The sequence below is a fragment of the Trachurus japonicus genome, chromosome 5, assembly GCF_045865225.1.
Source record: "Trachurus japonicus isolate A0001 chromosome 5, Traja_1.0".
NCBI lineage: Eukaryota > Metazoa > Chordata > Actinopteri > Carangiformes > Carangidae > Trachurus > Trachurus japonicus.
Genome location: NC_140911.1, coordinates 29,314,827 through 29,339,558, shown reverse-complemented (window position 1 = coordinate 29,339,558; position 24,732 = coordinate 29,314,827). Strand labels below are relative to the sequence as shown.

The 24,732-nt window shown below is 42.4% G+C and overlaps 3 protein-coding genes and 1 pseudogene across 6 annotated transcripts in view; all 4 read right to left on the bottom strand.

The window, feature by feature from the left end:
- Positions 1 to 20,471, bottom strand: part of LOC146987834 (green-sensitive opsin-like) — a 25,857-nt gene extending 5,386 nt beyond the window's left edge. Inside the window, exons 1-5 of one of the 2 annotated variants that reach the window (XR_015035862.1) lie at positions 20,009 to 20,471; positions 19,707 to 19,875; positions 19,440 to 19,605; positions 19,087 to 19,326; positions 18,830 to 18,982 (exon numbers count right to left, since the gene is read on the bottom strand). Coding sequence is in view for 1 of the 2 variants with exons in the window: in XM_085777241.1 (XP_085633367.1) it covers positions 18,884 to 18,982; positions 19,087 to 19,326; positions 19,440 to 19,605; positions 19,707 to 19,875; positions 20,009 to 20,393 (1,059 nt within the window). In the remaining variant the exon portion in view is untranslated. Of the gene's footprint in view, positions 1 to 18,366; positions 18,983 to 19,086; positions 19,327 to 19,439; positions 19,606 to 19,706; positions 19,876 to 20,008 lie in introns of those variants that run through there. The other variant, XM_085777241.1, reaches the window with a different exon arrangement.
- On the bottom strand, positions 10,012 to 11,087 carry LOC146987836 (green-sensitive opsin-like; annotated as a pseudogene). Its single transcript, XR_015035887.1, has 4 exons — positions 11,071 to 11,087; positions 10,637 to 10,800; positions 10,289 to 10,528; positions 10,012 to 10,184 (listed from the first exon to the last, which is right to left on the bottom strand). The product of XR_015035887.1 is annotated as a green-sensitive opsin-like (transcript).
- On the bottom strand, positions 12,015 to 14,371 carry LOC146987835 (green-sensitive opsin-like). Of its 2 annotated transcripts, XR_015035863.1 has the most exons (6): positions 13,910 to 14,371; positions 13,608 to 13,776; positions 13,342 to 13,507; positions 12,989 to 13,228; positions 12,714 to 12,884; positions 12,015 to 12,306 (listed from the first exon to the last, which is right to left on the bottom strand). XR_015035863.1 is itself a non-coding variant. In XM_085777243.1 (5 exons), the coding sequence occupies exons 1-5, from the start codon at positions 14,292 to 14,294 to the stop codon at positions 12,786 to 12,788; spliced, it is 1,059 nt and encodes a 352-aa protein (XP_085633369.1). In that variant the 5' UTR covers positions 14,295 to 14,371; the 3' UTR covers positions 12,712 to 12,785. The 2 variants fall into 2 exon arrangements, 1 of the variants encoding a protein (XP_085633369.1); XM_085777243.1 differs by lacking the exon at positions 12,015 to 12,306 and having other exon boundaries at positions 12,712 to 12,884.
- LOC146987833 (green-sensitive opsin-like) lies at positions 12,067 to 24,732 on the bottom strand. Its single transcript, XM_085777242.1, has 6 exons — positions 24,279 to 24,732; positions 23,977 to 24,145; positions 23,707 to 23,872; positions 23,353 to 23,592; positions 22,868 to 23,248; positions 12,067 to 12,107 (listed from the first exon to the last, which is right to left on the bottom strand). The coding sequence occupies exons 1-5, from the start codon at positions 24,661 to 24,663 to the stop codon at positions 23,150 to 23,152; spliced, it is 1,059 nt and encodes a 352-aa protein (XP_085633368.1). The 5' UTR covers positions 24,664 to 24,732; the 3' UTR covers positions 12,067 to 12,107; positions 22,868 to 23,149.

Genomic DNA, 24,732 nt, shown 5'->3' with positions numbered 1-24,732 from the left:
ACATTAGTCCAGGCAAAATAGCTTTTCACGACAGACTAATTGTAACAGAATGTTTTTCACCATACATCATTTCTATGAGGTGTCCAGAACAACATACTAAAAGTCCTAAGAAATCCTAGTTGGGGAAATATGTTTAATTCGCATCATTATTTACTGTATAAAGTCTATGGTGCTGACAACAATACACCCCAATGGGGCTATTTTTTCCTTTACTCCTATCACAATGAAACTTTACACAATGAAAGTAGACATGAAAAGTAACAATTCTGTATTTCAAGTTTCTTGGAAAATTAATTTGAAATATATAAATGAGCTCAACACTAATTGACTTATGGTCAAGAAGCCATAAAGCCACAAGCAGCAACAGGGGCCAAATAATTAACACATTCATGTCCATTCAATAAGTTAACCTATGCACTGAGTGATGTCACTTGCCACACTTGACTTATGCATACACACATGTCACTTGCCACACTTAAAAGACCTATATTGACCTTAAGAATTGATTGCACAGTCTTGTCTCCAGTTGCTTTCTAAATTCTTTTTTTTTTTATTAGCGAACAAGCCTTACCTAACGACTTTCCTCCCAGTTTGCAGAGAACTTCATAAGAAAGTCAGAATACATTAAAGTCGTTTCAACGACTGTGTGTGATGTTATGTTAAATATGCTGTTATGTTCAACAACATATGAGCGGGCATAGGCGGCCTTACCTATGTTTCAACCATTACAATTGAAACGGGCCCCAGCCACCAGGGGGGCCCCCAGCTGCCAGCCACCAAGTAAAAGACAGCACAATAATTCATAGGTTTCACCTTATCATACACACACACACAGGCCTACATCCACCACACACACAAACAGCTCTATCCACCGTGCGGTCACACACTCGACCCCTGATCCGCTCTACAGCCACTGATGCGCGTATCATGCCACACCGCGCAGCCTACTAATCGCTCCTAATTAATAATACGGCAGGAAATATCAATAACAGCGTAGGCTTACCTTTGAAAACGGCACGCAAACTATCAATAGACCCTGGTTTTCCTTCTCCCAGTATTATTCATTTTCTCTTAGCGTTTCTAATGTATTTTGTTTTTCCTGCTTTTCTCCTGACGTGCGCCCAGTTGCGTAACCTGATGATTGACGTCTGTCAATCACTTTCCTCCTCTTTTCTTTTTTTCCCTCGGGTTAAAATGCCTCCAAACAGGCGATCTATGTGTACATCCTAACTTAACAGAGAAATAAAACAGAGCACAACTAAAATGTGATATTATTGGCAGCTGTCTGTCTGCCTCCAGTGGCTGCTCCGCATGTCTCGTCCCTTCCTTGTCCGTGGTCGTGGTGCTGAAATAACACGGAGCACTTTGCTCTCATTACTTTTGTTGCCAATTTAAATTCAGAATTTTGTTAAAGCCTGTAGTTTTTGATTGCAGGGTTTCCCCCAGAAAACTTGTTAAGCTCGGTGGTAGGGTGGCACCGGCGGCCCATCGGCGGGCCACCGGTGCCCAAGCGTGTTTTTTTGTGACAGGGGCCTGACCCTGACCATTGACTGATGGCAGGGCCCTGTAGGTAACAGATTCATTAATGGAGCAGTAGCATTTAGCAGGTGTGATTCCATAAGGCCTTAAGATCCATGTTAAAAGTTGACTAGAAATTTGAAAATATTATCATAAACATCTGTTATTATAAGACTTTATGTAACATATTTAAACACCAGCTATAGCAGAGTCTTACAGAAAGGCACTCTTGAAATGCTGTTCAATCAACCACTAAAAAAAGTAGGCCTAATAATTATAAAAAAATATTTAAATAAATAACATCAACTGTTTGCATTAAAAACTAAAAAACAACTGCCTGGTGTCTCCATTGTTAAAGTCTAGCCTTATTTCCATGGATGTATTATAGATCCATCATCCATGTTTTTTTTTTAGGGTCCGGGCAGCGCAGCTGCCAGGACACTATTGTATTCCTAGGAATTCTTCTTCTTCTTCTTTCTTTCTTTCTTCTTCTTCCAAGGAAGTCATACTTCCCATGGGCGAAAACTCACCAAACTTTGCACAAAGGTTTAGTCCCATGCCAGATTCACTCAACTCCAAGGACATGTGCCCCCCCCTCCCAGGGGGGGCACAATAAGCGTTTAAATTTAAAAATTTTAAAAATTCCTACCAAACCAACGGTAGATGCTACAGTGTTGAAACTTCACCACAATGTCGCCTCAATACTGCTGAAACTTTTGTCAACTTAAACTTATTACAAATTATGAAGTCCATCACTCTGTTTTTTTCAATAACTGTAAAACTTTTAAAATGTATCTCCTCCCACAATTTTTGCTCAATTGACACCAAACTTGCTACAGAGCATCTCCAGACCGTCCTCCACAAAACTTGTTTCTCGGATTTTTGATTAAGCAAAAATTGAGCCTACAGTGCATGAAAACGTTTGACTGTAAACAGTACTATAAACATATACCATCAAATTCTTGCTAAATACATTTTCAAACTTCCTGAAAAAAAATGAGAATATTCTGGAGTCATGGTTGATGAAGTTTGGCAAATATCAGAATTTTAATTCAAAAACTGAATTTTCTAGAACATTTTGAATTCTGCTCTCATGGGAACAACTGCAGTCAATGTGAGACTGGAATTTATAAACATCATATTTTCTCTTATGAAGCAAAACACTTATCATTAAAAACAAATCACCAACATTTCCATGCTGTCAAGATGCAATTTATGTATTATCAGATTTTTGTTTAGATGACTGAATTATTGACATTTTGACCATTTCATCACAACAGCTGCCCGGGCACTGGCTCACCTGAGTGGATAAATGAAGCTACACAGCAGGTCTCAGTACCAGCCAATTAGCTCAGTGAGTTAGGAGCTGGTTCTCGGTGTCAGAGATTGTGAGTTCGAGACCCAGCGAGGGAGAAGATGATGATGATGACAGTTTGAAATGGCAGATGTCCTCAAGCTATTTTGCTGTCTAAATGCAATTTATGTATTAACAGATTTTTGTTTAGATAACAGAAATCTGCGTTCACAACTGCTGCCCGGACACTGACTCCCTGAGTCTATTTGAGAAGACACACACCATGTCTCACTTCCAGATAATTAGCTCACTGAGTTAAGCGCTGGTTCTTGGTGTCAGAGGTTGTGAGTTCAAGACCCAGCCAGGATGATGATGATGACAAATCAAAATGTCAAATGTCCTCAACACGAAACACAAGACAATTGTCCTAATGGTGGCATCACAGCAAGCTTCTAAATTTAAAAATCCAAATAGCTTGGACTGGACCATCTGCGAAGGCTCCTAACATCTTAGGCTCATAGTAGATGTTTGACAAATACATATCATTATTTTACCTCAAAAACTGATTTTTCTTTTTCTGCCTACAAGACAGTGAATGGCTTACTCAATTTGTGAAGCCACTGTTGAATTGCCACTTGTCAATTAGCTCAGTGCGATAGACAACAGTCTTTGGTTCCCGAGGTTGTGGGTTCAATCCTCAACTGATGCAAATTGGACATTATAAGGACAACTGTCTTGTCTTCCTATTCTCCTGTTTGTTGCTCAGAATTGCCTAAATATGCCCAAAAGTAGCCCGGACCCGACCCATCGCTGCGCAGCAGCTATAATTATTATTATTTTTGCTCCGAGATTTTTTACATCTGGAGTCACGTGCACATGACGTACCACGCTCTTTTTCCGGTCAGTTGTCATGGAAACGTGACACTCACGGATCTACTAGAACAAACGTATATAAAAAATATTTAATTCTCTTCTGTTAGTAGTGGTGTTACTGGGACAGGTCAAAGGCTGGAGGGAAGACACAACTACAGAGCTACAGCAGCGACGGGAGGAGGAGGTTCTTCACAGCCTCAGCTGTATAGGAGCATGGTTGTATCAACACATGAAGTTATATAGGCAGGTTATATTGTTACAGAAGCACCAGCCGTCTGTCACAGCTCCATCCAAACCGGTGCTGACTGCGCTGCTGCGCAGGGTGAAGTGTGCGTCCACGGAGCGTGTACTGTAGCAACACAAAAAAGTTTTTTCCGGTTTTATATCAGATTATTATCATCATTAGATGGAGCCTTGACGTGTTTGTGCGTGTCCGATCCCTAAAACGTCTCTCTCTCCAAATATTTCTAATTGTTTGTCATGTTTAAATTACGTGTTTCAAAGGCGTCGGCGTATTTTGAACATGAGAGAGAGTAATACGGATTAAAATTGTAATTTTCAACAGTAACAAGCAGTATTTATTTGCATTCCTACATTTACACAAGCGCTACACACAGTCCGGAGCAGGTGTAGATTTTGTGAGTAGCTACGAAAAAATCAGCACTACTAAAAGATTGATGAATGCGGAAATCCCCGTAATTTGCGCTGCTCAGGGTTTACACAAAAATCCGTGCTGTGTGTAGATTTGCACATAAAAGCTCACTCTACTAAAACTCTACTCCGGATTCATGAACGGTGCGGGAAACTCAGATTTGATCGTAAACACGTGTGTAACTTCATGAATGCCAACCCATCGTAAACTAACAACACGCCCCCGGTGATCAGCAATTAGCATAGATCTCCATACATGAATAGCCATATAAGGAGATCCTGACCATCATATTAGGAGGTAGGTGCATCCTGCTCACCTGCGGCCATGACGCAAACGAGGAAAGAGGGAGAGAGAAAAAAATAGAGATCACGGATCGAAGTCATTTTGGGTGAAGTGGAGTCCAGAAAAATATTTAATTCTCTTCTGTTAGTAGTGGTGTGACTGGGACAGGTCAAAGGCTGGAGGGAAGTAACAGATTTAGTGAATTAAGTATCCTTGGTTTATTAAGAAGTAAAGCCAGAATAGTTCGATATGAAACATGGGAAAAAAAAAAATACACATAACTACAGAGCTACAGCAGCGACGGGAGGAGGAGGCTCTTCACAGCCTCAGCTGTAGAGGAGCATGGTTCTATCAACACATGAAGTTATATAGGCAGGTTATATTCTTACAGAAGCACCAGCCGTCTGTCACAGCTCCATCCAAACCGGTGCCGACTGCGCTGCTGCGCAGGGTCAAGTGTGCGTCCACCGAGCGTTTAGCAACACAAAAAAGTTTTTTCCGGTTTTATATCAGATTATTATCATCATAAGATGGAGCCTTGACGTGTTTGTGCGTGTCCGATCCCTAAAACGTCTCTCTCTCCAAATATTTCTAATTGTTTGTCATGTTTAAATTACATGTTTCAAAGGTGTCGGCATATTTTGAACATGAGAGAGAGTAATACGGATTAAAATTGTAATTTTCAACAGTGACAAGCAGTATTTATTTGCATTCCTACATTTACACAAGCGCTACACACAGTCCGGAGCAGGTGTAGATTTTGTGAGTAGCTACGAAAAAATCAGCACTACTAAAAGATTGATGAATGCGGAAATCCACGTAAATTTGCGCTGCTCAGGGTTTACACAAAAATCCGTGCTGCTCACGTTTCATGAATGAGACCCATTGAGTTTTAGTCAAGTGTACCGGCAATTTAGACCATTTTTGACGATTTTTGTAGAGCCACAGCGTATTCTATATTATTGCCACCAACACATAATATGGCTCATTTGAAAGGTGAAACTTTCTGCTTCAAATGGCCACAAACCGCTTGTTTCTACATGCCTCTGGTTCTGAGAGAACTCAAGCTAAACATGGCCGGTTTTCACCAAAATCCCTGCTTTTTTTTCTAGAAAAGGAGATACAGCGTCTTTTATGAAATGTGCTCTGTTTGTGTCTGTCGCTCTTCTGACACTCGCATTTCTGGATCAAAGGGCTCGTGCAAGATAAATATATACAACATTTGTTGTTCTATTCACAAAACCACCATTGGGGGCGGGGGCGCGGAATGTGATGGTCTCTCGGCCAAAACAGGTCGGGAACACTGGCCCCACCGGTGGTCACGGTCGGTGGTGCCAGCCTGCTTTGGCCGAGAGACCATCACATTATACCGCGGGAGGCCACGGTGTTGCTCGAGATGAAGACCGGGCGGGACTGTCGGCTGAGAGCTTCCTCTTTCGGCTCTGAGCTGCTGGAGCCTCGCGGGTGACAGCGGAGCGGCTGCGCTCCATCTGCATGCATAACTCGGTTTGCAAAAGCCGAGTTATGATAAAAACTTCCAGATCGTGATCTGTCATGAGTCTTTGATCTATTTCAGTTCTGCTCGTCGTAGAGTCCCCAAATTTACACATAAGGTGTGTTAAAGTGTCTATTTTCATAATTTAAAAAAAAGCAAAAAACGTAAAATTACGTTATTGGCACTCAACGCATGGGAACGAAAAACGTAAAATTACGTGGTTGGCACTCAATGAGGTAAAATGGCCTCAGTCTGACTGGTATTTCCCACACACGCACGCACACACACTTACACACACACACACACACACACACACAAACACACACACACACACACACACCAAAGTCAACAATGAAGTATTATGAACAGAACTCCAAAATAACCAAAAAATATATAATTAAATCTCCAACTGCAATTAAACAAAAACAATGAAAAGTAATACAAAAGAACTCAAATTAACACTTATCAATATACAAATTAATAAATCAAGCTGTTCCTCAAATCAATAAACTCACACAGCAGCCCCCAGAGAGCCTAAGAACTTAAGAGCTCTGGTAACAGCTCTGTGAAGAGGGGGGATGCTGGACCCAAACCTAACCCAGAGGAAACCCCCCAAAAAAGAAAACAACAAAAATAAGTATTTTTTAAATGACAAACAATTGAACCAAACAAAACAGCCAAATAAAACAGCTGCGTCGTCCAGGAGCCGTGGCGATGAATTAACACTTATGGACCTCACCGGCGCAGTGTCACAGCAGACCAGGTAGCAGAGTTACTGCACAGCTTCTGCCTGATTCAAACTGTGGCACAGAATATTAACAATTAGCCGGGGGGTTCAAAGCAGCGGGTAGGAGAAAAAGAGGAGGGCGGACAACGCCAATTTAACACGAGGAGGTACAACCACACACGGAAGGCTTCCAGCGGGGCAACTCGGCCCCAAGGCTACAGCAGTCTGCTACACTACAGTAACAAAAGGAGAACCGTGTCACCAATGCACTCTGTGGCACGCTAAGTGGTAGGAAGGACAGCAGTGCACATACCTGTTGTCTTACGAGAGGAAACGTGCACCAAGATGATCCGCCACGCCAAACAGGGCTCCACCACACTCAGACATGCCACAAAGGCTCCAACGCCTGCACCGGCTCTGCCACGCCAGGCCACAGCCACTACGGGGGACGAGCAAAACTGGAAAAGAAGAGAGAGGTCGCAGGTGTGACCAGACCAGTTTTTAAAAAGTGTGCAGCGCCACCCATGAATCAGTGCGCCAATCCACACCTAATGTGGATGGAGCAAGGAGGAGCGGGAAGGTTTGGGAACGAACAGACCATCCTGCCACACATGTAAGACCCATTCTGGGTCACAATAGAAGTCCAAGGAAAAATGTTTGGTGTTTTTACTGTTCTCAAATGTAAAAATGGGTCACATTGGACCCTCAGCATTATTTAATTCTTAAATTACCTGCTACAAATGTTTGTTTAAAGCCCTGTATGGGCAATGTTCAGCTTTTTATACCGAGGGAAATTTAGGTTCTCAGGAAAATCGCTGCTTATTGTTAGAGAATAATTTCACTTCCCTATAGATTTGTGTAGATAATTGTCAATCCCTCTGTGTTATAGTGACTTTCTGTTAGATTACTGCTGGGATCAGTTATTTACCCTATTTTAGATGATAACGCTCTCCGTCACTGGCAGGGGCGGATTGGCCATAGGGAGTACCGAGAGTTTTCCCGGTGGGCCGGTCACTAATGGGCCGATAGGCGGCCGTTTTTAATTTATTTATTTAACTTATTTTTTTCGCCATGCCTCGCCTTGCCTATTGTAACTCTCCCGGCCCAGGGAGAGAGACATGCATCGGCTCGGCCCACAGTGCTCAGCTGCAGACACAGCAGAGAGGTGACGATTGGCCTAGTGGCTTGTCTACCTGGCCCAATGGCCCTATGAGAGGCTACAGAGGCCCAGGAGTCCCACCCACGCATGTTCTAGACCCCCCCTCGTCCAATCACGGAGTCATGATGAGAGAGAGCGAGAGAGAAAAAAAACACCAGCGCACAAAAATGGAAAAGAAAAGTAAACAAACGCAAAGGCGGCGCGGAAAAATGGAGGAAAGTAACAGAAAAAGAAAAGCTCTAGCAGCACAGACTGCTAAAAGTACAACAATTACGCAGATCAGGGGCCGCCTGGCCTGGCCGGGGCTAGAAGCACCGATGCTGCAGCTTCAGCAGCAGGTCCTTGTCCACGTGAGTCTGAAGAGAGTGAGGCATTACCAGTGCCCTTATGGTGCAGGAGGCTGAAAAACATAAGTGTTGAGGAAGACTCTCCACCATGTGAAGGAGGTAGAGATAACCGTGTTAAGCAGGTATGTGCTTTCCAGAATGGTGTGGATAAACATTAAAATACTGTAAATGGTCCAGAACGGTTGCTATGAACGTTACTTGACATAATAAATAGCTATAGCTAATAACTCTGATGGTGTGGTGTGTTACAGCTAAATCTAGTTATCTAAAGTATTGGAAAACAATAAATTCATATACTATCCTCATTAATTGATTAGTTGCTTTTATTAAAGTGCCCTCACTCAAATTTTGTCATGAAGGACATTGAGCTAACAACTTAAAGCAGAAATAAGTGGTCCGGTCGTTTTCGCTAATGCTGCGTTCCAGGCAGGCTTTTGAAATCGTAAATTACAGTTTCAAGTCACAACTTATGACTTTGTAGCGTTCCTGGCAACCCACTCGTGTTTTTCCGACCTGTTTTACCGGTGAAAGTCACTATAACGGCCACTCGTAACTTCCGACCGGTGAACTCGTACCAGATCGAACTGGTACGACTTCACGGTCGGAAAAATACGAGTTTTCTTGAACGCACCATAACAGTCCTCGTCCCTACGTCGCCACATTCACGGCGTTCCTTGGCTGCACACACAGCCCTGCATGCTGTTCTCTCTCCTCATTGGATAAAAACTGTAGGATACGATAAATGTTTTCTCCTCGGCTCAGAGCAGAGCAGAGTGACTGACAGACCCGTGTTTCAGACCAAACACTCTATGTAAGTGATTGCTGTCGCAAGATATAACTATTTAAGACTTATATTAACACAAATATATCACTTCTGCTTTAACAAATATATACTTTCCATATTTTTTTCAGTCAGTGTTTATGGTTTATTGTCCTTTCAACAGTTTAACATTATACAGTTAAAATTAATAAAACACTGATTAACTACTGTTACAGTAAAACATCATTCTGCATACAGTATTTCTTGTCATGCTTCATTGTCTACACATTATGTTGAGCTGTACTGTCTTTCTAAGATAAAATTAGTGTTTGTCCATTTTTCAGATCATTGTACTATTGTTTTCCATACTTTAGCCAACTAGCCAAAGTTCTGATTGCATGCAGACTCATTATGTGCATGTAATCTTGTCCAAATTTAACCTATTCCACACTATTCCTCTACTTTGTTGTATATTGTATATCGTTTAGTAGTGGTGTTATTAAGAGCTTGTGTGTTTGTATGTACATCAACGGTGCTAGTTGGCAAAATATCCGCGCGCAGATAGTGGGCCGGTCTGGACCAAAAAGTCCAGGGCCAAATTTTTGTCCCAGTCCACACCTGGTCACTGGCAGGCTGCAGCTGCGGCTGGAAGCGGCTGTGTGTCGGGGAGAAGATCAGGGAGACTCGGCACCGGTACCGGTATTAATGTAATATTGGAGGGTAGGAGCCAAAGGGAGCCTTCCGTGACGAATGGATAGTATTGGTCAATTTCTATGCAGGCCTACGGCTGATGGACTGAATGGATTTTTTTGGTTCTTTTTGCTATTCATATTGTGTAGATCGGACCACAGGACCATAATCTCCGCATGTTAATAATAATTATCAATCTTCCAAATGGTAGTCCACATTGAGGATTTTTCCAGATTTAAAGAGAGAGTTAAAAGGAAAATGTCCAGATAAATGAAAATGTCTCTATGTTTAAGAGACAGAGGACACTTCTGTCTTGCTGGTAGAAACTGAGGTCTCATCCTCCACCATGCCGCCCATTCCAATAGTGCTGAGCATGCAGTTACGGAACTGAAAAAGAGCAAAAAGCATGTTAGAGTATCCAACAAGTAATGGTCAACAAGGTGGGTTTAAACACTGAAAAGTTAAGGCAAGACCATTTCATAGAAACTAACCTGTTTGCTCATCAGCACATAGATCACCACGTTGTACAAGGCTGAGCTCTTAGCAAAGAAGGCAGGGATTGATGCAGTCAGGGCAGTGAAGGCAGCTCCCTTGTTCATGAAAATCCAGCCAGCAAAAGTGGCATATGGCCCCCAAGCTAGCAGGAAGCCGAAGACCATCAGGATGCACATGCGTGTCACTTCCCTCTCAGCCTTCTGGGTGGACTCTGACTCCTGCTGCTGGGCTGCAGCCTGAAGAGTTTAAGAGAGAGATAAAAAAAAATAATAATAATTACAACGATAAATAGATTAAGATTAAGATTCGAAAAAGTCTGTCAGAAGAAGTGGCATTTTACTCACAGCTTTGACTGTCAGCACCAGGCTTCCATAAGTGAAGAAGATGAGGAAGACAGGAACGAAGAAGTGGACAACAAACATGTACATGATGACGTATGATTCGTTGTTAAAGCATTCTGCCAGAGTAGTCAGGTCCGCAGGAGCACTGCATGCCTTCAGAGAGGTACCTGTGTGAGATCGAAGAAGAGCCATTATTAATAAACTATTGCTTCTCTCTCATTTCCTAGCTGGTGTGAATCCTTATCTTCATGTTTATGCACCATAGCCAATTGGATGTTAACACATCTCCCCTTTGCTATCTCGGCCCATTTCTAATATAAGAATCTGAGCTTTACTGTTTGACCCTTAGAATTGAGGTGGCCTCACTTCCTTATGTTGTGATGACTCTTCTGTTCTCCTGGGCCAAGCCTAAATAAACTCCTTCAGGACTCTGGTACTTCTTCTTCATCGACATCACCACAAATTCCTCCCTTACACTTATCAATTGTGCAGGTTTAGCATGGGCAAAAGTTGTGCAAACCTTAGTAAATCTGGACCCTGGTCTCATGCTATAATTGATTGTAAATTCAGCAGAGAGCATGTTTGGTGCGAGCGCTCTTAATGAGCTGTAAACTTGTGTGTGTGTGTGTGTGTGTGTGTGTGTGTGTGTGTGTGTGTGTGTGTGTGTGTGTGTTGTGCATGTGTGAACACATGCGCTCGCAACCAACGACCAAGACCAGCTGTCCGCGTGCAGCCCGACCCAACCAGAGCCCGAATTAATTAATTAAAAACCAGGCCCGGCCCGTTACCCGTCGGGCCTTGGGCTACCCGCAGGCTCGGGTCAGGTAGCCATGCTCTACAGGACATCATGAGGGTTAAAAAATAATAATGATTAAAAAAACCTGATAGTAATTGGTCAAAGATATGGTTATCAGTTAGCGGTTAGTTTGCGAACGTGTTTGTCCTCTGCGGCCACTGTCACTTTGCCGACTGGAAGGGTGAGTGAGTGAGCGCTGTAATCTAGAATCTGAACACTGGATGTCACGGTTTAACCCCAATACTACATACTGAGGCTTTAAGACTTGCTGAGAGATACAAGCTTCTCTGAGTTTCAGCAAATCTCTTTAAATTCCTGGTTCAGTAAAATTAAAACTTCTATTTCATTTCAATAAAAATAAAATAGGACCAATGGCAGTTTTCATGGCCTGATGTTTGAAATCAACTCAAAATGTCAACCCATTTTTATGCATGCATTTATTTATCTGTGCTATGTTTTACATATATATACAGTATTTACAATTCATGATGACCATCTCAACAACTGACAAAAACAGGGGTTTTTGGTATATAGTTGCTCATTTTGAAAATAAAGTACAAAAGTTATTCCCACTGATGTAAAAAACAACAACAAAAAAAACATTACTATTATGGCATTTGAAACACATATTGTTTAAAGGTGTTACATAGATTCATTGGTGCCAAATGACCCAGACATCTCAGGGATATCTGTGCTGCAGGGAGACAAAATGAGCATCCATATACACATATTCTCTTACCATTATTTGCATTGATTTTGAGTTCAAATATATTTCCAGCATCCTTCAAAACAAATGGTGAATAAATGCAGTTTATTCACGCAGAGCCATTTATCACTGGTCATGTAGTTAAGATGTCCATGAACTTAAAGCTATGGTCTACGATCTGAAAGACGATGAGAAAAATTTGAAAAAAACACCCCCCCCCACACACACACCCCTCCCCTCCAAGCTCGTATGGCCCTCCCCTCGGAGCCTCCTCACGACACGCCCCCCCTTCAGCAGTATGCAGAGCGACCCCCAGCTGGAAGCGGCTGTGTGTCGGGGAGAGGATCAGGGAGACTCGGCACTGGTAATAATGTAATATTGGAGGGTACGAGCCAAAGGGAGCCTTCCGTGATGAATGGATAGTATTGGTCAATTTCTATGCAGGCCTACGGCTGATGGACTGAATGGATTTTTTTGGTTGTTTTTGCTATTCATATTGTGTAGATCGGACCACAGGACCATAATCGCCGTATAAACGATGTTAATAATAATTACCAATCTTCCAAATGGTAGTCCACATTGAGGATTTTTCCAGATTTAAAGAGAGAGTAAAAAGGAAAATGTCCAGATAAATGAAAATGTCTCTATGTTTAAGAGACAGAGGACACTTCTGTCTTGCTGGTAGAAACTGAGGTCTCATCCTCCACCATGCCGCCCATTCCAATAGTGCTGAGCATGCAGTTACGGAACTGAAAAAGAGCAAAAAGCATGTTAGAGTACCCAACAAGTAATGGTCAACAAGGTGGGTTTAAACACTGAAAAGTTAAGGCAAGACCATTCCATAGAAACTAACCTGTTTGTTCATCAGCACATAGATCACCACGTTGTACAAGGCTGAGCTCTTAGCAAAGAAGGCAGGGATGGATGCAGTCAGGGCAGTGAAACCAGCTCCCTTGTTCATGAAAATCCAGCCAGCAAAAGAGGCATATGGCACCCAAGCTACCAGGAAGCCGAAGACCATCAGGATGCACATGCGTGTCACTTCCCTCTCAGCCTTCTGGGTGGACTCTGACTCCTGCTGCTGGGCTGCAGCCTGAAGAGTTTGGTAAAATAAAATTGGATATGGTCATTAAAAATTACAACGACAAATACATAAAGACGATATGAAGATATCCAAAAAGTCAGCAAAAGTGGCATTTTACTCACAGCTTTGACTGTCAGCACCAGGCTTCCATAAGTGAAGAAGATGAGGAAGACAGGAACGAAGAAGTGGACAACAAACATGTAGATGACGTATGATTCGTTGTTAAAGCCTTCTGCCAGAGTGTAGTAGTCAGGTCCGCAGGAGCACTGCATGCCTTCAGGGAGGTACCTGTGTGAGATTGAAGAAGAGCCATTATTGTAAATAATAGTAATAGGATTCTGTCTGCTTTTACATTTTTAAACATGAATGGTCTGTTTTTTGTTTTTACCTGGACCAGCCAGCCAGTGGGGGTGCAGCACATGCCATAGCCATGACCCAGGTGAAAAGGACACCAGCTCCGGCATGAGTATTACTGAACTTGAAGCTTCCCATGGGTTTGCAGACGACGATGTATCTCTCAACAGCCAGGACGACCAGAGACCACAGAGCAACTTCACCTGCAGAGAGAAAAGATGGAGAATCGTTCAGGTCAACTTTCAACAATTGAATGTAACTACAGTAGCGAGAAACATTGAGGAGAAATCTAGGAATCAGCTGGGGTCCTGTGAAAGACAGTAGTTGACATTGTACCTCCTAACGTGGCCATGAATCCCTCAACAGCGCAGGCAGTGGCTCCAAGAATGAAGTAGCCATTAAAAGCAGAGGTGATGGTGATGGTGAATCCGAAGGCGCACATGATGAGACCAGCCACAGCCAGGTTGACCAGGATGTAGTTGAGAGGTTGCTGGAGTTTCTTGTTCTGAATAGTTACCAGCAGCGTCAGAGCGTTGATGGGAGTTCCGGTGCAGATCAGGAAGAACATGTAGAAGGCTAGAAGCTTGTACATGATGGGATCCACCATGTAATACTGTGGATATTCAAAGGGACTTCTAACAACCCCAGTCTTGTTGGAAAAGGGGATGTAGAAGTTCTTTCCCTCTGTGCCATTGGGCTCGATTCCTCCTTCCCAAGCCATTTTGGTTGTGTGTTGTTGTGCTGAGCTTCTTCACCTAAAGAACTCAGTAGTGCTGGTGGAAGCAGGAATCAGTAGCAGGGTGTGACTTTTATACCTCACCACTGATCCTATTGTGAAATTGCTAAAATGAGATTACAGGATTGGGAGGCAGGGCATCACGTAAAATAGGCCAATCCTAACACACCGGATAAAGAGGCCAGGGCCCAATGTAATTGTACTTTTCCTTTTCATTTAGTTTTCCCTTATACCATAAGGCATGGGTATCGGACACATTTTACAAGACCAATGATATTGGACGCACTAATTTCCACCGTCTTTAATTCAGCTCATCTGTCTGTTAATACGCTGGTACTTTCAGAGTGCCGTCAGTTTAATCCATTCCACTGAGGAATGCCCTAATTAATCAAACTCTACCAATCACGTTTTCCACTGTTCTCTCTGTATCCACGCTCCCGCTTCCTCACACCTCTCAGATGCATTCTACTTGACACGCTTACTCAGAGTCTTTGGAAATGAAACTCCATGCCTTCTTTCACTACTCCCACCTGCTGCACTGTAGCATAGTACATGCATACACTCTGACTGTTCCTCTATGTTCTACAGTGTGAGACTGGACAGTTGCTTGGAAATACAGATTGAAACACAGTCCACTTGTTCCTTAGCCTGGCTAACGCTAGTTACTCAATCTTATTTGAGATTGAATGTCAGTCTGGTGCAGGTGGATTCATCTCTGCCTTCCAAGAGGTGTGACCAATAGTATATCAAAGTGTCTCTGTTTGCCAATGGATAGACCTCAAACCACTCAGAGCAATGATCCAGATGAGAACGACTGAAAGCATAATGGTGCTATTTCTTTGTGTGCTTTTAGTGAAAAAACAATATGACAGTCTCTCAGAAATCAAAGTGACAGCTGAATTGAACGATCGCTGCTCTTCGGCAGTTGCCATGTGGCATGTAAACAAAAGCTGCTAGATGTCTCATTTCGGTCATCATCGCATTAAGCCCGCCTGTGTAAAAAAAAATGTTTTTGATTGGTTCTACAGTTTTCTGGGAATTGGAAGTCGGTGCAATGGCTTCTTCTCCAGATAGATCTGCAAAGTGAGATAAAATCACTGGCAGGTTCGTCTGGGTTCACCCAGGATACCTCTTCTTACCACTCTTTATGTTTTCTTTCAAACTGCTGGAAGTCTTTTGGCTTTGTGTGTTTCTGTAATTCCAGGGTTTCCCCCAGTGTATTATAAGCCTGGCGGGCCGCCAGGCCTTACTTGCCCCACCGCCAGGCTAAGCATCGTTTATTTATTTATTTAAATCAGTTTTTGTATCATCACCATCAACACGTGATCAGGCGTCTTTTTCATCACCTGACAATGTCACAACTTTGTCGCGCATAGCGGGACACGTCACGGACATCATGCTCATCAGACCGCATGATCAGCCCGCTGCTTCACCAGCTGACCAGAGGAACGCACCGAGTCGACGTTAACGTGAGCCGAGCCACGGCTCCAGAGGCTCAGTCAGCTGCTGTAGCAGCTGTTAGCTGTTAGCACGTCGTCCCCTGCAGCGTCAGAGCTCCGGACTCCTGTGAGCCGCGGGGCTTTCACCAGATGTGAAAATTATCCATTGTTTCATTTTTCAGCTCGTAAAGTTTGCGATCACACACGTTGCCTTCTCTGGTCCAAACAGTAGATCAGTGAGTGTCACGTTTCCATGACGACTGACCGGAAAAAGCGTATGTAACGTGACTCCAGATGTAAAAAAAAAAAGAAAAAGATCTGAGAAATAACGCTACACTTCAACAATGGAGACACCAGGTCGTTGTTTTTTTTTTGTTTTTAATGCAAACAGTTGATGTTATTTTTGTTATAATTATAATTATTATTATTATTTTTGTGGTTGATTGAACAGTATTTCAAGAGTGCCTTTCTGTAAGACTCTGCTATAGCTGGTGTCAAAATATGTTACATAAATGTCTTATAAAAACAGATTTTTATGATAATATTTTCAAATTTCCAGTCAACTTTTCAACATTGATTTTAAGGCCTTATGGAATCACGCCTTCTAAATGTTACTGCTCCATGAATCTGTTACCTATTGGGCCCTGCCATCAGTCAATGGTCAGGGTCAGGCCCCTGTCACAAAAAAACACGCTTGGGCATCAGTGGCCTGCCGATGGGCCACCGATGCCACCCTACCACCGGGCTTAACAAGTTTTCTGGGGGAAACCCTGAATTCCATGTCTTAAGATCCAACCTGAACACCATGGTAGACTTTAAATAGCATATTATGTTGCTTATTTGATGGCTAGGTCAGAAATATGGGTAATGGAAAGTAAGTGTGCATCACTCCAGTATGTCAGGACCAGTCAGTAAATGTTATGTGTTGTCAGGCTTTAGTTCAGTTTTCTTTGTCTTGTCATTTCCTGTTTTGTTTTGAAGTCCATGTCTTACACCTTCCTTTCTGTCAAGTTTCCAGCCTAATGTGTTTCACCAGTGTTTTGTTATTCCCTCTCCCTTGTATAAGTCGTGCTCTCCTGCCCTGTGTCAGCCTATCCAGTAACCTGTAGTGTGATTTCTCCAGTGTTTGACCTGATTCTGTTCCTTGTTGTCCTCCTCTTCATTTAGCACTCTTTCACATCTGCCTGATCTGACTGCTTGCCTGGTTTTTGACCATGATTGATAATGAATGTACTGTGATTAAGCTAGGGCTGGACGATTATGGCAAAAATCATAATCACGATTATTTTGGTCAATATTGAAATCACGATTATCTACACGATTATGGGGGGGTACAGGATTTATAGCTTGACCATACTACATTATTACCTTAAATAAACAGTGCCAATGTGTGTTTAAGGTTTTTAAGTTTATAATTTTAAATATTTATTCAAAATGTATTTAAAACTTTTTTTTTTTAAGTTTTATGATCCAGCAGCAGAAACTATACAGGATGTTTAGCTTAACTTTTCTACATTTTTACCTTGAATAAACAGATTTGGAGTAATTGTCATGGTTTAACTTATTAAGAGGGAGAATGGAGGCTCTCTGCTTCCGTGTGTGTCGCTTATTGCGTCTCTGGGATGAAATCCAACCTGGGAAGATCAGAGCCTCCACCCCGCTGCGCTGTCCCAGCTCTCGTCACAAACGCACCCCATAACTTTTTTTTTTTTTGACGCGCCCCATAAGTGATCTCTTGTTTATGACATATTAAACTACTCAAATACACGTTGTAACATTGTATAACGTTATCCGCCGCTCTACAGATTGCTTCCTTGCCGGCTTTGTAAACATATGCACATGTAGCCTACGGGCCGGAGGAGGAGGAGGAGGAGGAGGAGGAGGGTTGTTGTTGTGCGGCTGCTTTGAGGAGACGAGCGAGTGTTTTAAATTATTATTTCCCGTTCATTCGTCCTGAGCGGTGGCCGCTGCTCTCTCTTCACTGGCGCTGATTTTTAAACGCCGCCATCAACACATGAGTGGACTCGTCCACAGCATTAACTGAGAGAGGAGTGCAGTGCAGGCGCGGGGGCGGAAGCGCGCATGTGTGTTTTTCAGAATAAAACACCAATAGACAAAAAAATAATCGTTTATCTTCGATTACAGTGTTTTTATGATCGTGAGAAGCCAAAATCGTAATCACAATCAAAATTCGATTAATCGTCCAGCCCTAGATTAAGCTCTACCCCTTGTTTTCCTCTGCACTCTGTGTCCTCTGTCTCTGGTTATTTGGACAAAGTATAGGTGACTGTATCCTACAATTCTGAGTTGGAATCTTAATATGCTAATTTATATATGTTCTACTCCACCTTGTAATATTGAATTAGCATATTTTTAGTGCAATTCATTTGATAACTACAGTTCCTTTCCAGTGTTTTCACAAAAAGGCACAAGAGCATGTATTAAGACTGACTGAGAAATACAAGCTTCTCTGAGTTTCAGCAAATATCTTTAAATCTCTGGTTCAATAAAAGTAAAGCTCCTATTTCATTTCAACAAAAATGAAATAGGATCAACTTTGTAGTAGTGGATGGCAGTTTGTGGCCTGATGTTTGAAATCAACTCAAAATGTCAACCCATTTTCATGCATGCATTTATTTGTCTATGCTATGTTTTACATATATACAATGTTTACAATTCATGATGACCATGTCAAGAAGTGACAAAAATAGATTTTCATTGTATATAGTTGCTCATTTTGAAAATAAAGTACAAAAGGTGTCCCCACTGATGTCCAAAAAAACAAAAAACCATGAATATTGTGGCATTTAAAATATATGTTGTTTCAGGGTATTATGTAGATATGACCCAGACATCTCAGATATCCATGCCGCAGAGAGACAAAATGAGCATCCATATACACATGTTCACAGATTTTACCATTATTGGCATTGATTTTGAGTTCAAATATATTTCCAGTATCCTTCAAAACAAATGGTGAATAAATGCAGTTCATGAGTTTGTTCCTGTAGCCATTCATCACTGGTCATGTAGTTCAGATGTCCATGAACTTAACTCAGTCCACATTGAGGATTATTCCAGATTAAAGAGACTGTAAAAAGGAAAAAGTCCAGATAAATGAAAATGTCTCTATGTTTAAGAGACAGAGGACACTTCTGTCTTGCTGGTAGAAACTGAGGTCTCATCCTCCACCATGCCGCCCATTCCAATAGTGCTGAGCATGCAGTTACGGAACTGAAAAAGAGCAAAAAGCATGTTAGAGTACCCAGCAAGTAATGGTCAACAAAGTGGGTTTAAACACTGAAAAGTTAAGGAAAGACCATTTCATAGAAACTAACCTGTTTGTTCATCAGCACATAGATCACCACGTTGTACAAGGCTGAGCTCTTAGCAAAGAAGGCAGGGATGGATGCAGTCAGGGCAGTGAAGCCAGCTCCCTTGTTCATGAAAATCCAGCCAGCAAAACTGGCATATGGCACCCAAGCTACCAGGAAGCCGAAGACCATCAGGATGCACATGCGTGTCACTTCCCTCTCAGCCTTCTGGGTGGACTCTGACTCCTGCTGCTGGGCTGCAGCCTGAAGAATTTGGTCAAATAAAACGGGATACGGTCATTAAAAATTACAACGACAAATACATAAAGAAGATATGAGGATATCTAAAAAGTCAGCAAAAGTGGCATTTTACTCACAGCTTTGACTGTCAGCACCAGGCTTCCATAAGTGAAGAAGATGAGGAAGACAGGAACGAAGAAGTGGACAACAAACATGTAGATGACGTATGATTCGTTGTTAAAGCCTTCTGCCAGAGTGTAGTAGTCAGGTCCACAGGAGCACTGCATGCCTTCAGGGAGGTACCTGTGTGAGATCGAAGAAGACCATTTCTGTATATAATATAGTAATAGGATTCTGCCTGCTTTTACATTTTTGAACATGAATGGCGTGTTTTTTGTTTTTACCTGGACCAGCCAGCCAGTGGGGGTGCAGCACATGCCATAGCCATGATCCAGGTGAAAAGGACACCAGCTCCGGCATGAGTATTACTGAACTTGAAGCTTCCCATGGGTTTGCAGACGACGATGTATCTCTCAACAGCCAGGACGACCAGAGACCACAGAGCAACTTCACCTGCAGAGAGAAAAGATGGAGAATCGTTCAGGTCAACTTTCAACAATTGAATGTAACTACAGTAGCGAGAAAAATTGAGGAGAAATCTAGGAATCAGCTGGGGTCCTGTGAAAGACAGTAGTTGACATTGTACCTCCTAGTGTGGCCATGAATCCCTCAACAGCGCAGGCAGTGGCTCCAAGAATGAAGTAGCCATTAAAAGCAGAGGTGATGGTGATGGTGAATCCGAAGGCGCACATGATGAGACCAGCCACAGCCAGGTTGACCAGGATGTAGTTGAGAGGTTGCTGGAGTTTCTTGTTCTGAATAGTTACCAGCAGCGTCAGAGCGTTGATGGGAGTTCCGGTGCAGATCAGGAAGAACATGTAGAAGGCTAGAAGCTTGTACATGATGGGATCCACCATGTAGTACTGTGGATATTCAAAGGGACTTCTAACAACCCCAGTCTTGTTGGAAAAGGGGATGTAGAAGTTCTTTCCCTCTGTGCCATTGGGCTCGATTCCTCCTTCCCAAGCCATTTTGGTTGTGTGTTGTTGTGCTGAGCTTCTTCACCTAAAGAACTCAGTAGTGCTGGTGGAAGCAGGAATCAGTGGCAGGGTGTGACTTTTATACCTCACCACTGATCCTATTGTGAAATTGCTAAAATGAGATTACAGGATTGGGAGGCAGGGCATCAGGTAAAAGAGACCAATCCTAACACACCGGATAAAGAGGCCAGGGCCCAATGTAATTGTACTTTTCCTTTTCATTTAGTTTTCCCTTATACCATAAGGCATGGGTATTGGACACATTTTACAAGACCAATGATATTGGACGCACTAATTTCCACCGTTTTTAATTCAGCTCATCTGTCTGTTAATACGCTGGCACTTTCAGAGTGCCGTCAGTTTAATCCATTCCACTGAAGAATGCCCTGATTAATCAAACTCTACATCACGTTTTCCACTCTTCTCTCTGTATCCACGCGCCCGCTCCCTCACACCTCTCAGATGCATTCCACTTGACAAGCTTACTCAGAGTCTTTGGAAATGAAACTCCATGCTTTCTTTCACTACTCCCACCTGCTGCACTGTAGCATAGTACATGCATACACTCTTTACCCCTGCCAAAAGGCAACACACTGACTGTTCCTCTACAGTATGTTCTACAGTGTGAGACTGGACAGTTGCTTGGAAATACAGATTGAAACACAGTCCACTTGTTCCTTAGCCTGGCTAACGCTAGTTACTCAATCTTATTTGAGATTGAATGTCAGTCTGGTGCAGGTGGATTCATCTTTGCCTTCCAAGAGGTGTGACCAATAGTATATCAAAGTGTCTCTGTTTGCCAATGGATAGACCTCAAACCACCAAGAGCAATGATCCAGATGAGAGCGACTGAAAGTGTAATGGTGATGCTATTTCTTTGTGTGCTTTTAGTGAAAAAACAATATGACAGTCTCAGAAATCGCTGCTCTTCGGCAGTTGCCATGTGGCATGTAAACAAAAGCTGCAAGATGTCTCATTTCGGTCATCATCGCGTTAAGCCCGCCTGTGTAAAAAAACAGTTTTTGATTGGTTCTACAGTTTTCTGGGAATTGGAAGTCGGTGCAATGGCTTCTTCTCCAGACAGATCTGCAAAGCGAGATAAAATCACTGGCAGGTTCGTCTGGGTTCACCCAGGATACCTCTTCTTACCACTCTTTATGTTTTCTTTCAAACTGCTGGAAGTCTTTTGGCTTTGTGTGTTTCTGTAATTCCATGTCTTAAGATCCAACCTGAACACCATGGTAGACTTTAAATAGCATATTATGTTGCTTATTTGATGGCTAGGTCAGAAATATGGGTAGTGGAAAGTAAGTGTGCATCACTCCAGTATGTCAGGACCAGTCAGTAAATGTTATGTGTTGTCAGGCTTTAGTTCAGATTGATTGATTGATTGATTGATTGATTGATTGATTGATTGATTGATTGATTGATTGATTGATTGCCTTTATTGTCATTGAAAAAAAAAGAATCCAAAGAAATTCACGTTGATTCTCCGCTGTGGTACCACATAACTCACACAAGACAGAATAAATACAGACCCATAAAAACAAGACAGTTTTCTTTGTCTTGTCATTTCCCGTTTTGTTTTGAAGTCCATGTCTTACCCCTTTCTTTCTGTCAAGTTTCCAGCCTAATCAGTGTTTTGTTATTCCCTCTCCCTTGTATAAGTCATGCTCTCCTGCCCTGTGTCAGCCTATCCAGTGATACGTAGTGTGATTTCTCCAGTGTTTGACCTGATTCTGTTCCTTGTTGTCCGCCTCTTCATTTAGCACTCTTTCACATCTGCCTGATCTGACTGCTTGCCTGGTTTTTGACCATGATTGATAATAAATGTACTGTGATTAAGCTCTACCCCTTGTTTGCCTCTGCACTCTGTGTCCTCTGTCTCTGGTGATTTGGACAAAGTATAGGCGACTGTATCCTACAATTCTGAGTTGGAATCTTAATATGCTAATTTATATCTGTTCTACTCCATCTTGTGATATTGAATTAGCATATTTTTAGTGCAATTAATTTGATAACTACAGTTCCTTTCCAGTGTTTTCACAAAAAGGCACAAGAGCATGTATTAAGACTGACTGAGAAATACAAGCTTCTCTGAGTTTCAGAAAATCTCTTTAAATCTCTGGTTCAATAAAAGTAAAGCTCCTATTTCAACTTTGTAGTAGTGGATGGCAGTTCATGGCCTGATGTTTGAAATCAACTCAAAATGTCAACCCATTTTCATGCATGCATTTATTTGTCTAAGCTATGTTTTACACACATCTATATATACAATGTTTACAATTCATGATGACCATGTCAACAAGTGACAAAAATAGATTTTCATTGCATATAGTTGCTCATTTTGAAAATAAAGTACAAAAGGTGTCCCCACTGATGTAGAAAAAAACAGAAAAAAACATGAATATTGTGGCATCTAAAATACATGTTGTTTCAGGGTATTATGTAGATATGACCCAGACATCTCAGATATCCATGCAACAGAGAGACAAAATGAGCATCCATATACACATGTTCACAGATCTTACCATTATTTGCATTGATTTTGAGTTCAAATATATTTCCAGTATCCTTCAAAACAAATGGTGAATAAATGCAGTTCATGAGTTTGTTCCTGTAGCCATTCATCACTGGTCATGTAGTTCAGATGTCCATGAACTTAACTCAGTCCACATTGAGGATTATTCCAGATTAAAGAGAGAGTAAAAAGGGAAATGTCCAGGTAAATGAAAATGTCTCTATGTTTAAGAGACAGAGGACACTTCTGTTTTGCTGGTAGAAACTGAGGTCTCATCCTCCACCATGCCGCCCATTCCAATAGTGCTGAGCATGCAGTTACGGAACTGAAAAAGAGCAAAAAGCATGTTAGAGTACCCAACAAGTAATGGTCAACAAGGTGGGTTTAAACACTGAAAAGTTAAGGCAAGACCATTCCATAGAAACTAACCTGTTTGTTCATCAGCACATAGATCACCACGTTGTACAAGGCTGAGCTCTTAGCAAAGAAGGCAGGGATGGATGCAGTCAGGGCAGTGAAGCCAGCTCCCTTGTTCATGAAAATCCAACCAGCAAAAGTGGCATATGGCACCCAAGCTACCAGGAAGCCGAAGACCATCAGGATGCACATGCGTGTCACTTCCCTCTCAGCCTTCTGGGTGGACTCTGACTCCTGCTGCTGGGCTGCAGCCTGAAGAGTTTGGTCAAATAAAATTGGAAATGGTCATTAAAAATTACAACGACAAATACATAAAGTTAAGAAGGTATCCAAAAAGTCTGTCAGAAGAAGTGGCATTTTACTCACAGCTTTGACTGTTAGCACCAGGCTTCCATAAGTGAAGAAGATGAGGAAGACAGGAACGAAGAAGTGGACAACAAACATGTAGATGACGTATGATTCGTTGTTGTAGCCTGGGGCCAGAGTGTAGTAGTCAGGTCCGCAGGAGCACTGCATGCCTTCAGGGAGGTACCTGTGTGAGATTGAAGAAGAGCCATAATTGTATATATAATATAGTAATAGGATTCTGCCTGCTTTTACATTTTTGAACATGAATGGCGTGTTTTTTGTTTTTACCTGGACCAGCCAGCCAGTGGGGGTGCAGCACATGCCATAGCCATGATCCAGGTGAAAAGGACACCAGCTCCGGCATGAGTATTACTGAACTTGAAGCTTCCCATGGGTTTGCAGACGACGATGTATCTCTCAACAGCCAGGACGACCAGAGACCACAGAGCAACTTCACCTGCAGAGAGAAAAGATGGAGAATCGTTCAGGTCAACTTTCAACAATTGAATGTAACTACAGTAGCGAGAAAAATTGAGGAGAAATCTAGGAATCAGCTGGGGTCCTGTGAAAGACAGTAGTTGACATTGTACCTCCTAGTGTGGCCATGAATCCCTCAACAGCGCAGGCAGTGGCTCCAAGAATGAAGTAGCCATTAAAAGCAGAGGTGATGGTGATGGTGAATCCGAAGGCGCACATGATGAGACCAGCCACAGCCAGGTTGACCAGGATGTAGTTGAGAGGTTGCTGGAGTTTCTTGTTCTGAATAGTTACCAGCAGCGTCAGAGCGTTGATGGGAGTTCCGGTGCAGATCAGGAAGAACATGTAGAAGGCTAGAAGCTTGTACATGATGGGATCCACCATGTAGTACTGTGGATATTCAAAGGGACTTCTAACAACCCCAGTCCTGTTGGAAAAGGGGATGTAGAAGTTCTTTCCCTCTGTGCCATTGGGCTCGATTCCTCTCTCCCAAGCCATTTTGGTTGTGTGTTGTTCTGCTGAGCTTCTTCACCTAAAGAGCTCAGTAGTGCTGGTGGAAGCAGGAAT